The sequence below is a fragment of the Aulonocara sp. 'chitande type north' Nkhata Bay genome, linkage group LG18, assembly GCF_057382095.1.
Source record: "Aulonocara sp. 'chitande type north' Nkhata Bay isolate Kocher_YH1m ecotype deep benthic linkage group LG18, A_spYH_male_GT1.1, whole genome shotgun sequence".
Lineage (NCBI taxonomy): Eukaryota > Metazoa > Chordata > Actinopteri > Cichliformes > Cichlidae > Aulonocara > Aulonocara sp. 'chitande type north' Nkhata Bay.
Window position 1 is genome coordinate 34063715 of NC_141361.1, and position 12948 is coordinate 34076662.

Here is a 12948-nt window from a genome sequence, read left to right on the forward strand (position 1 = left end):
CAGCGATTCCTGACAGATTCACTGATCCACACTACCAGGCTATACAGCAATGACATTGGAATGTCGTTCGGACTGGAGAAGTGTAGTCGGATGGTAACAAAGAGAGGGAAGGTAGTCAGAACTGAGGGGATTGAACTACCAGAAGGCAACATTGCAGACATAGAGGACAGTTACAAGTACCTGGGGATCCCGCAGGCGAATGGGAACCATGAAGAGGCCGCTAGAAAAGCTGCAACCACCAAGTACCTGCAGAGGGTCAGGCAAGTCCTGAGGAGTCAGCTGAACGGTAAGAACAAGATCCGGGCCATCAACACGTACGCCCTGCCCGTGATCAGGTACCCTGCTGGGGTAATAGGCTGGCCAAAGGAGGAGATAGAAGCCACTGACATAAAGACAAGAAAGCTCCTTACCATGCATGGAGGGTTTCACCCCAAGTCCAGCACCCTGAGGCTGTACGCTAAGCGGAAGGAAGGGGGCCGGGGACTGGTGAGTGTCAGCACCACAGTCCAGGATGAGACAACGAACATCCAAGAATACATTGGGAAGATGGCCCCAACTGACCGAGTGCTCAGTGAATACCTCAGGCAGCAGAAACCCAAGAAAGAGGAGGGAGACGAGGAACCATCATGGAAGGACAGGCCCCTGCACGGTATGTACCACCGGCAGATAGAGGAGGTGGCTGATATCCAGAAATCCTACCAGTGGCTGGACAAAGCTGGACTGAAAGACAGCACAGAGGCACTAATCATGGCAGCACAAGAACAAGCTCTGAGCACAAGATCCATAGAGGCTGGGGTCTATCACACCAGGCAAGACCCCAGGTGCAGGCTGTGTAAAGATGCCCCAGAGACAATCCAGCACATAACAGCAGGGTGCAAGATGCTAGCAGGCAAGGCATACATGGAACGCCATAACCAAGTGGCCGGCATAGTGTACAGGAACATCTGTGCCGAGTATAACCTGGAAGTCCCGAGGTCAAAATGGGAGATGCCCCCAAGGGTGGTGGAGAATGACCGAGCTAAGATCCTGTGGGACTTCCAGATACAGACGGACAAAATGGTGGTGGCTAACCAACCGGACATAGTGGTGGTAGACAAACAGAAGAAGACGGCCGTAGTGATCGATGTAGCGGTTCCCAATGACAGCAATATCAGGAAGAGGGAACACGAGAAGCTGGAGAAATACCAAGGGCTCAGAGAAGAGCTCGAGAGGATGTGGAGGGTGAAGGTAACGGTGGTCCCCGTGGTAATCGGAGCACTAGGTGCGGTGACTCCCAAGCTAGGCGAGTGGCTCCAGCAGATCCCGGGAACAACATCGGAGATCTCTGTCCAGAAGAGCGCAGTCCTGGGAACAGCTAAGATACTGCGCAGGACCCTCAAGCTCCCAGGCCTCTGGTAGAGGACCCGAGCTTGAAGGATAAACCGCCCGCAGGGGCGTGCTGGGTGTTTTTTATTATATATATATATATATATATATATATATATATATATATATATATATATATATATATATACATATATATAAACTTGTTTTTAGACTGTGGAGCTTGAAACTAGAAAATTTTCACTTGTTCCATTGGCAGATTTTTTTCCCTCTTATTTCAAGCAACAATATCTTGTATTAAGTGAAAAAAATCTGCCAATGGAACAAGTGAAAATTAATATAGTTAGTATATCTTACTCTTTAGCTGATTTTGTCTTATTTTAAATGTGATGAAATTATTTTGACTAGAAATAAGACAAATATGCCTTTTATTATATTTGTAAAACACTTTCCAAACTGGATATTAACGTGGTCCTAATCATGTAGGTTCTAACAGCTGGAGAGATGAGGGTCGGCTGGGCCAGGCCAGGATGTCTACCAGACCAGGAGCTGGGCTCTGATGATCAGGCATTTGTCTTTGATGGCTTCAAGGTGCAGTCATTTCACAAATCTCATTTATTTATTACATTCAGGCATTTTTTTTTATTTCTAATGTGAATGTTCATTATCTTTACACAGAAAAATGAAAAACATCAGCCTCTTTACAATAACCTACATTTTTAATAAATGAGTCAGTTTTACATCCTATGATTAGTTCTTAATCCAACTTATAGTTATGAAAAAATACAATCTCTTTTAACACTTGTTATTCTGAGATCAGGTCCTGAGTTGTAAAAGGACTGACTGGACACTTTAGGTTGGAGACAAATTATTGCTCCAGGTGAAAAAGCTTGAAGTATCTCAGCTTTTTATTCATGAGTGGGTAGGGGAAGAGTGGGGAACCGATGGGTAGACTGCCAGTGCAGTGATGACATCAGCAATCTTTGGTCCAGGTCTTTCATGTTCAACTTGAAGGAGTTGAACCCGCACACATCTTGTGTTGGCCAAGGAGAGAGTGGCCTGGCCTGGTTACTTAGACCACTTTCACAGTGACCTTAATAAGCACTAAACAATGGATGGATGTATAGACAATTTGATTCATACTATGAGCATCATAGAAATGGCAAAAACAGTCAATATTTTTTCTAATGGGTAGACAAAAGCCTTGGTAATAACACCACTACATCTCCACACTGATCATCCCTGTAACTGCATGTGTGTGCACGCACCCCTGCATGTACTGTGTTTTCTAGGTGCAGCGCTGGCACCAGGGGAATGAACACTTTGGCCGAGCCTGGCAGATAGGAGATGTGGTGGGCTGCATGGTGGATCTGAATGAGCACACCATGATGTTCACACTCAATGGAGAAGTGTTGCTGGATGATTCTGGATCAGAGCTGGCCTTCAAGGACTTTGAAGTCGGTGAAGGTCAGTACTCTGTCCTGGACAGCACATGCATTTGTAAAAACAGGAGACACTGCTCATTTTCAAGACCAAAGAGTAAATCTTACTAAACATACCAACTAGGGAAAGCAGGTGGCCCAAGTGTTCTTCTGGGTAAATAACTGATGAAAGAACATATTTACTCAATTATTAGTCTGTCAATTTTGTTAGCCTGTTTCTTACATTTAATTAAATGTGTTTCTCCTATGTTTCAAAGTTTGTAACTATGATTTTTTTAACAGCTGACTATTTCTGTAGGAAACTCTTAAAATGTCAGTCGTTACTTAGAAAACTTTTAACACAGAGGTTGGAACCAGCAAACTTTGGCATTTGAAAAAAACAACAACTAAATGACTGACCATACTGTTGCCAGTTAATTTTTAAACCAATGATGATAGATATAAATATATTTCGTCAGTAGTAAATATATTGAAAAGCAAAGCTTTTATCACAAAGGTGCAACATCTGGATACACTGTATGAAATATAGGATATCTTTCAATAAGAAGCTGTTTATATTAGAGTGTAAGATACCAACTCTTCACAGCAATTTTAAGACAGTATAGAGATATCAAATGTCTATCCTAGAAGAATATGTTTATGTGGTGGAGGAATATAAGGATCCAGGTGTCCACATATACAACCAGCTGAAGTGGAAGACCAATACAGAGGCTGTACAAAATTAGGGAAGGAGCAGGAAATGGGCATTTCCTAAGGAAGCACAGAGTCTGTCATTTTTTTAAGCCGAAGCCAAATTATTATTTGGCTGTCTATGCAATTGTCACTGTGTCCAGTGTTTTAAACAGATCAATGAAGTGCACAGTGCATCTCCTTCTATACAACACAGTCATCATTTACTATCTTACAAGCTGATGCCGAGGCGCTTAACCAGCATATCCTTTGAACTGCAGTTTAGTTTAAGACTGATGGCAAAAAACACTTTGAATGCTTCAGGTTTCTTCTTGGAAGTCAGAGTAACTCCACTTTTAGAAACAGGATATTTATACCTCTGTTTTATTAATAGTCCTAAAGCTCAGTAATGTTATCTGGACAGCAGCCGATAAGTCTACCAGATTCATTTCTTAGCATTGTCTTCTTTGATTTAAGGCTCCCAAAGGTAAATATGTCAGAATAGTTTTGATGATAACTCACTTCCCAACATCTCTTCTCTTCTTCTTTCTCTTTTCTGTCCTCCGGTCCTGTCCATTCTGATTGTAATAACTTAAAATGTAAAAAAAAAAAAAAAGATCAAGTAACCTATGACAATCAAGTGGACCAGCAAAAGCCGTAATGGTCTGCTTGGGAAAATAAACCTGTTGGGCGTATTTCTTGGCCAGAGAGGCAAAAACAAAACATAATTTTGGTGATTAAGGAGCACTGACTATGATAGCATTTAGATGTGAAAGAAGCAGATTATCTAGTGCGCAGATTTTAAGATACATAATTAATATATGTTTTATAGGATTTGACTGTTTTTGTCTGTCACAGGTTTTATACCAGTTTGCAGTCTGGGTGTGTGTCAGGCTGGGAGAATGAACTTTGGTAAAGATGTCAGCACTTTAAAGTACTTCACCATTTGTGGCCTACAAGAAGGCTATGAGCCTTTTGCTGTTAACATGAACCGAGATGTCACCATGTGGCTTAGCAAGAGGCTCCCTCAGTTTGTACCAGTACCCCTCCACCACCAACACATCGAGGTGAGGACAGGACCGTGGATACATTTCAACACATTCTCAATATTTAACAAACGTGTTGAATAAATAACCAAAAAATAAGCTGAGCTGAATAAAACATATGTTTGTGTTTCTTTTTCAGGTGACGAGGATAGACGAGACAATAGAGTCGTGTCCATGCCTGAAGGTCACTCAGAAGTCCTTCGGCTCACAGAACAGCTACACTGACATTACCTTCTACAGACTTAGCATGCCCATAGAATGTGCCGAAACCAGGTGCCCACCAAACGGCAGCCTCTTCTCACCAAAGAGGGTAACAGATACTTTTTGTAAAACTCACATAAATGCAATCAAAAATGCATAAATGCAAATGCAGGAGCTGGAGTTCTCTGGGCAAAAATGCCTTGTTAGAGGTCTGAAGAGAATGATCATCCGCGTTGAGCTGCAGCAGTAACTCAAATCGCCTCTTGTTACAAACAATGTGCAGAAGTGTGGGGCTTGGTGTGTTTATTTCCAGTTGTAGCTTTTCTGAAAGAATTTTCTTCACTTTCTCCTCTGTTCAGGTCTCCCCCAGTGACTCCACAATACGCTCAGTTACTAGGTTGTTACGCCATCTTGTTAGTGACAGCCAACAGAATGTCACACACGTTGAATGTTAGAGTTCAATTTTTCAGTTTCAGATTTTATGTGATCCACGTCTTTATGTGTAAACTGAAGGCCTGTTTAGATCTTGTATAACTCACTTTTTATTGCCTCTGTTCTGGAGTTTATTGAATCCATAATGACTCTGACAAAGCTTTTAAAGTTTTCCTGTTGCTGTTGTAGCAACACCAAGTCATAAGAGTCCCATATTCGTCGTCTGATTCTGTCTCTGCTCTGGATTTAGGTGGCATTTTACAACACTGTTAACTTGATATCTGACACCTGGCTTCTCTCACAGTTTTCTAGCTTGTGACGTTGAAATAATTTATAATTAATAATGTTATAGTAGTCGTAGTGATTCTGTTAAAGCTGCTGTGAAACATGGAGACTGATATCTAACTACATTAGTTGAACAAAATCATGTTCAACTCCTTCACAACATTTTTTAACAATTTTCTTAGTTTTTTTACAAAGTCTCATGAATCCACTGAACAAACCGTGACTAAAAGGTCTGGGTGATATTATACAGAGTGACCTAAAACAGAGTTTAACAGATTTATGTCAGGACTTCTTTGATTACTTCCTGTTGCAGTGGTGTTGTGCATTCAGTTGTGTGTTTCTGCAGGAGTTGGAGGACTTTGAAAATGTGTCAGATTTTGAGGTCCTGATGAAGTCATCTCACAGTCATAATGGTCCCAATGGACCCGACAGAGATGAATTCAACAACCACAAAGATTATAACCAGGAGAAGCCCTCCAAGCTCAAACAGCGGTAATCCCTCCATCCTCTCAACAAACCCTTGACTCATTAACATCACATTAATGAGGCTTCAGATTGTTAAATGTTCCTCTTGTGATATTTATCCAAGGTTTTGAACTCTAGCAATCTCTTTCCTCTCTTTCATGGTGTTTATTTCTTAATCCAATCTACCAGGTTGACGCTGAAGAGAAACAAGCCAGACAACAGCTGTCCCTCATCTGCTCGTGTATCGGAGGAGGTGATGGCTGATGACAGAGTTAGCTCTGATTTCCTCATGCAAGCCTCCACTGTAAGACAACTGTCATGATGCGTAGCTCATAAATCCAGTGAGCAAGTGTGGCTTGATTTATAGGAGATGAATGTTTTTTGCTGAACCTGGTTCAAAATGCTCAGTGTGCTTTAACTCCTGTATTGGTTTACATGTGATTGCACCTCTTGCTCTTTCTGCAGTACTACTATTCAGTGCGGATCTTCCCAGGTCAGGAGCCCAGCAGTGTTTGGGTAGGCTGGGTGACTTCTGACTTCCATCAGTACGACCCGTGCTTTGAGCTGCACAAGGTCCGGACTGTCACGGTTACCCTGGGAGATGAAAAGGGCAAAGTTCATGAGAGGTTAGTCAAGTCTCTTGTGGAAGTGTATGGATAGGTTTCTGGGCTGAGTGGCATGTTGCAACAGAGCTGCAGGATTTTGCGTGAGTGTAAGAATGTTTCACCTGTTTATCAGCTTGTTTATGTTTTATCATAGACTTTATGCAAGGTTGGCTGTAGCTACACTAGATGTCATGATAAAGGGTGGATCTGACAGCGAATGGTGGGCTCATGAATGACTTGTCATTAGCCAGTGGGTGTCCTGTGTCCTTCATTTTCTCAGTCACAGCCACACCATAGATGACTGTTAAAACATGTTATGAACTGGGAAACCTCCCATACAGTAGGATATAAGCAATGCTATGAAAAAGCTTTTTAAATGGACATTTTAACATGGGAGTCTGTGGGGATTGATTTGCTTTTGGAGCCAGCCTCAAGTGGCCTCTAGAGGAACTGCAGCTTCTGGAACTTTGGCTTTGATGTCATATTTCTGCCCGTTGCCTCTTGTTTGTGATATTGTGCATCACCAAGCTGAAGTACAACAGGTGAGATAGAATTTGCAGAAAATGTTAAATTTTTGTGATTTATATCGTTATCGGACGATAGATGTCTTATATCGGGATATGAGATTTTGGTCATATTGCACAGCCCTAGTCCAGCTCTACATTTGCACCTAAAGATCAAAGGTCACTCTTTCGAGGATGCCAGTGTTCACAGTTTGGACTTAGAAGACAGATGATTTGAAAGACGTGATACATGTCCACTGTAAATAGACATCATGAACAGAGGTGGTGGCTTAGAACACGAACTGTCAGCCACCTACAATGCAGATTCCTTCCCTGAACACCACTCACATTTTGTGTTAGGTGGCCTAATAGGTCAAATCGTAGGGTGATGCACGGTCTCACAGTGGTAGACCCACTCCCTTTTTCAACCCTGGCTAATGTGATGAAGCACATGATTAACGACCCTCTTAAGGGACAACCCTCATTAAGGGTTAAAGACCTCGGACTCTCCACCATTTGGTTTAAGAACTTGAAGAAGCCTCTTGGATGAGAGTTTAAACATCTTCATGAGTTCCAGTCACTTTCTCTCCAAGCTCCTTAGATTACCTTGCACTCTTTAGTGTCGTTGGGAAAAACACCAGCACACGATATGACCAACTGCATGCACACAGTTTTTGCAATGATGTTTGTGGATTGGAAACGTTCTAGAAACCCTGCATTTGAAAAAAAAAATCCATTGCTCCCTTTATGCTCACTCTTCCTTAGGGCTTACTAGATGCTGAAGTACTGCGACTAAAACTTAAGGACATCTGCACCAAAAACGCAGTTCCAGATGGCTCTGGCTCAATTATAACCACAGAGCTATAAATAATGCACAAATTATATGTTTTTGCTTCTTTCATCTCTTTGTATGGGATCAGCCCTGGTGACGGATACATCAGTGTGTTACTGTTCCCTCCATTTAGGCTGAAATTGGTCTGACGTTTGAAGCCGGCAGTGCAGGGAACTAAAAACTCCCTTCAAATGTCTTCAATGTAAAGCAATACACCTTTTCTTTTTTATAAATTTAAGGAAAAGAATGTACAGATATTTGTGTGAAAATGTAGGGTTTACAGTAAAAAGTTGTCAGAAAATAAATGGTCAAGTAAAATAGAGATACCTGAAAATTCTTCTTAAGCAGAATAACAAAGTATTTGAACTTCAGCACTTCCCACCCCTCAACTCTATGATGACCTTTCTCACTTGTACTGCCATCTCTTTGGAGCTTATATTCAAAATTAAAGTCAGCAATTAATCTGTGCTACAATACACCGGGGAAGCCTGGATTTTAAGCCTTTTGGGACTGTTATGTTGGACACTGAATTATTATTGACATTCATAACGCACATCTACACCATCATAACATCTTGTTTAGAGCAGCACAACATTTTCCATTAATGTACCGGGCAATCTTAGGAAAACTCACTTTTCTTTATTGCAGCCACCACACACTCCTGTAAAGGCTTACAGACACAAACTGATTCATTCACTAAAATACTTAAACATCGAGAAATGCACAGATCCAGATAAACACATAAACACATGCAAACTACCTCATCCAGAAGATACAGGATGCAGTTAAAGAACGGGGCAGGATGCTAACCCCATGTTGCTCTCGAATGCATTGTTCTGAATATGAGTGTGTGTGTGTGTGCGTGTGTGTCTTAGCTAGAATGCAGTAGAAAAGTGGTACATAGGAACCAGTCCATTTACCATTTAGTCTGAAAAACAAAGGAACTGGCCAATTCAATTTTCAAATAATTTGAAAATAGAGACTACGTATAAAAATAATTAAAGATCTTAAGACGTTCATGCAAAAATTCTATAAAACCCCTCGAATTAAAGCACTTCAGTCACATATTGGTTGTTTGACTTAAAATCCACTGTTGTGATGTACAGAGGCACAACAGAAAATTATGGACCTAACTCTACATTACTTTCCACTTGTGTCCTGCAGCATAAAACGCAGCAACTGTTACATGGTGTGGGGTGGAGAAAGCAGCAGCCCCACTCAGGGGAGGAACAACGGCTTAGAGATTGGCTGCCTGGTTGACACTACAAACGGTCTGCTGACATTCACAGCCAATGGCAAAGAACTCAGCACATACTACCAGGTAAATATGTATGCTTTGATTCCAGGTTTTCATTTTTGTACATCATTTTATTTTTTTATTCTGCAAGAAAATAGGTGCTTTTTTGTTTTTTGAACCAGTTCTGATAAAACCATGTCTCCATCTACAAACACACTATGTTGTCCTCCACCTTTCCTCGCCTACTAATGAACCAGGCATCCACTGACTCATCAAAAAAATACATATATGGATCTCTAAGTTATTAGACATTTAACCAGTTTCTGTAATGTTGCCTCTGTACACCACAGTGTATTCTAAAACAGTGAAGATGTGACTGAAGTGTAGCATTAATCGTTGGAGTTGATTTCAAGCAATGTGATGTACAAAGAAATATGACGCAAGTGAAGGAAGCAATAATTAATGTGCACAACCAACTTAACCTGTCAAGAATTATATAAACTTTGCATGCAAATCATCAGAGTCTTAAAAAGAAGGAATGCACTTCTCAGCACAGCAACACCACAAGAGTCAAGAAATTGTAAAATTATTTCCAGCAGTTTGTGGACTGCTGCTTTCAGTTGACAGGATTTCCAGGTTAGCCTTTGCTGGAAGCTGAAGGTGGGTGTAGTAACATTCCTGCAAAGCATCTTGTGGGATTTCTTGGATTCTAGACTTAAGACAGTCACTGACAAAAGATTTTAATCCAAGTATTAAAATCAATCCTGATATTTCATATCCAATTACTTTTGAGCCCCTGATAATGGGACACTATAAAAATGGCTGTAATTCACTACTCAGGGAATTTGAAACCCACTGAATTAAAGCTAAAATTTTACACTTTGATCACATCTTAATTGTTTGTTTTAAAATCCAGTGTGGTGGTGTACTGAGGCAAAGTAAAAAAAAAAACCCTCACTGAATTCAAATAAAGGTCTAAAAGAAAACTGAATGGAATGTAGCTAAGAAATAATCTTAGATTTAAATTAAAACTTAAATCAACAGTTTGGCAGAAATTGCTATCACACTTCCAACAAAATGCAGGTAGCAGTACTGTAGTACTGCTAGCAACTACAGTTGTGGTCACAAGTTAACAGAGAGTCATTGTGGGAAATACTGTGATGGCAATTTTAGGCTTGTGTTGATTTCTTTGAATTGTGGAATGACTGAATAGATTGAAGTTCGAATTTATTTTGGATTTTTAGTGAAAAGATATAAGATCCACTAATATTTGGTTGAATGTCAATTAGCAAGTTACACCTCAACCATACATATTCGTTAGCTACCAGTTCGCTTCTGCCATAATTCTGGATGTTCTGGATATTTGTAACACCCAGTTGTGCCCAAATTTCAACCATCTCGCTTTTCATTTGAGGTCCAGAATTTGGGGACCATCCTCTAGCTCAGGGGTCTCCAACTAAAATAGCAAGAGGTCCACTACCTCCGTCATCCAATCAATCTGGGGTCCGAACCTTTTAAATGAAACGACAAAAATATTTTCTTTAATAGTTAACTAACAATATAGATTTGTAACTACTGATCAATAATTCGTACGCTTATTAAATCATCTGCTGAACAGAAAAATGCAATCCAGTTAAAGTACGAATGTTAAACAAAAAACTGTTTAACAATGAAATTATGCAATAATCTACACAACATGTATTGCACATAAACCAACAAGTGCTTTAAACGGCGCAGAAAATATGTTTGACAAACCCAACACAACGTAACTTAGAACATATTCCAGAACAGTGCTGGCTCTCACTTCAGTAGGAGGAACTTGCAGGGACATTTGCAGCTAGCATTTTAAACTTTGGTTGAAATGGGCTCAGTTCAATTCTTAAGCATGCATGCAAATGTTCATTAGTCAGTTGTGAGCGAAGCCTGTCCATTTATCTTTTAATGTCCGATTTTCGTGGACTTTATGCATTTTTGACAAAGCCATTCTTTTTTTACTCACTCTGCACCACAAAGTCACCATTGTACTATCAGCAAGCACTATCTCCCAGGGTTGTAATTTAGCAATCTGTGTTGAGGACCTGCAGTTTTTTCTTCTTTGGTTTTTTTTTTGGTGGTTGGTGGTGCAATACCGCCACCAGCTGGCTTGGAGTGTGGACCAGAATTTTGCTGACCCACATAGCTGCCTCTCACACCTGTTCAAAAGTCAGCCACGCAGCCGGCAGGAGTAAATTACCTAACTACATAGTAAAGGATTAAATGCTTTGCGGTCCAGGCAAAACTCCCTTGGGGTCTGGATTTGGACTTGAGTCCTGGGGTTGGGGACCCCGGCTCTAGCTTAATTGTTCCATCCTCTTTGTTCATTGTAGTAATGCCACAGTCAGCGGAACTACATGAAAGCATGATGCTATCACAATCAGATTTGACAGCTAGTACAGTTTTCTTTGGTGTAAAAGCCCCACTCCACTTCATCTTACTCCTCTGCTTGTGGTCAAATAGCTCAATCTTTGTCTTGTCTGACCACAAAACCTTTATCCAGAAGGCATATATATATATATATATATATATATATATATATATATATATATATATATATGTATATATATATATATATATATATATATATATATATACATGTGCATCCAGTCCTTTTGTTTTTTTGAAGTCATTAAACACGTATGCTGTATAGTCATTTTACAATGAAAGAAGAACATTTTAAAAACTTGAGGTTACTCTATACCGTAACCACTATTCTCTGATAAATCCCACTGTGGGGAAACTTAAATGGTGGCTGTGAAACTGCTGCCAGGACCAGGAGCTCGTACATAGGGAGGTTCAGACACGGGCGTTCGTGGCCCTTTCATAAAATGGCAGACTAGCGGGTGATGCAGGTTGAAATGGCTCTGGGTGAGAGTAAAAGGAAAGGAATTTCCTGTGAGGCGGGCAAATGTGAATGTCAAAATATGGTATTTTAAGGGTCTGTTGATGTAAAGCAATTTCCTGGGCACACTAGAGTGGGATTTGTCAGCATCCTGAATTTGTACGACCTGAGATGCGGCTTTAGTGCCCTTAAATCCAGTCGGATGCAGTCCTCCACCCTTCTTGGGAACAAGAAAATTCTTTGAGTAAAAGCTGCATCAGCTCTGCTCCTGAGATATTTCTCACAACGTAAATATTTATTTTTTCAAAATTCTGGATGATTCGCCTTTTACAAGAGAGAAAATCACTCTGGAAAATCTGGGAAGGGTGGTTGCAAATTGCAAGCAGTACCCTTGCTCTAATGTCCTCACAACCCACTCTGGTGTAGGGAGAGCTTGCCACCCTTCTGGTCTTGCTGAGAGAGGGCTCAAAGCCAGGCAGCCCACAGTGGAGGGCGCTTTGGCTTCCTCTTGTGGCAGAAACAGGTTCTACAACCCTGGCCTGTTTTTGCCCAGCATTCATGGGGCTGGGTACCACAAGGAAATGGACCCCAGTGGTGTTTGTGTGTGAGGGCAATATGTTTTCAACATGTTTTCTGTGTTTTTCACAAACTTTTCCTGTGCCCTGGATGCACTTGATGAGTTTTTAATAAACTGTGTGTGCTAGTGAGACTGTGACCCTTGACTCAGCTGAAAAGCATCTTGTCGTCTCTTTATTGGAATGTGCACTGCGTGATCTAAAATCGGGTCCCAGGCAGAAGACACTTCTTCAAATGGGCTCTGGAACTGGGTCCTGAAGGGAACACAGAGCATGTGCTGGTCCAGCTCATCCATGGGGGATGTTAGGTGGTCAGCTTCTTCTTGTGGTCTGAACAGCAGGCAGGATGTGCTTCCTAGGCCAGTGGGTTCTGCAATTCCAGAGGAACTCGGCAATGAGGGATTTTTAAATGTCTGCATGGCAGCTGGATGACCCCCAGGAAAGGAAGCCCAAGA

General features: G+C 41.1%; 1 protein-coding gene across 6 annotated transcripts in view; it reads left to right on the forward strand.

Annotated features, from left to right (window-relative positions):
• LOC147309048 (ryanodine receptor 2-like) overlaps window positions 1–12948 on the forward strand; it is a 319734-nt gene that overhangs the window by 137271 nt on the left and 169515 nt on the right. For all 6 annotated transcript variants that reach the window (XM_086273380.1, XM_086273384.1, XM_086273382.1 and 3 more), the window contains exons 27-34: window positions 1810–1914; window positions 2616–2790; window positions 4293–4501; window positions 4620–4790; window positions 5745–5890; window positions 6053–6167; window positions 6329–6489; window positions 8968–9124. In XM_086273380.1, the coding sequence (XP_086129506.1) occupies window positions 1810–1914; window positions 2616–2790; window positions 4293–4501; window positions 4620–4790; window positions 5745–5890; window positions 6053–6167; window positions 6329–6489; window positions 8968–9124 (1239 nt within the window). The remainder of the gene's footprint in view (window positions 1–1809; window positions 1915–2615; window positions 2791–4292; window positions 4502–4619; window positions 4791–5744; window positions 5891–6052; window positions 6168–6328; window positions 6490–8967; window positions 9125–12948) is intronic.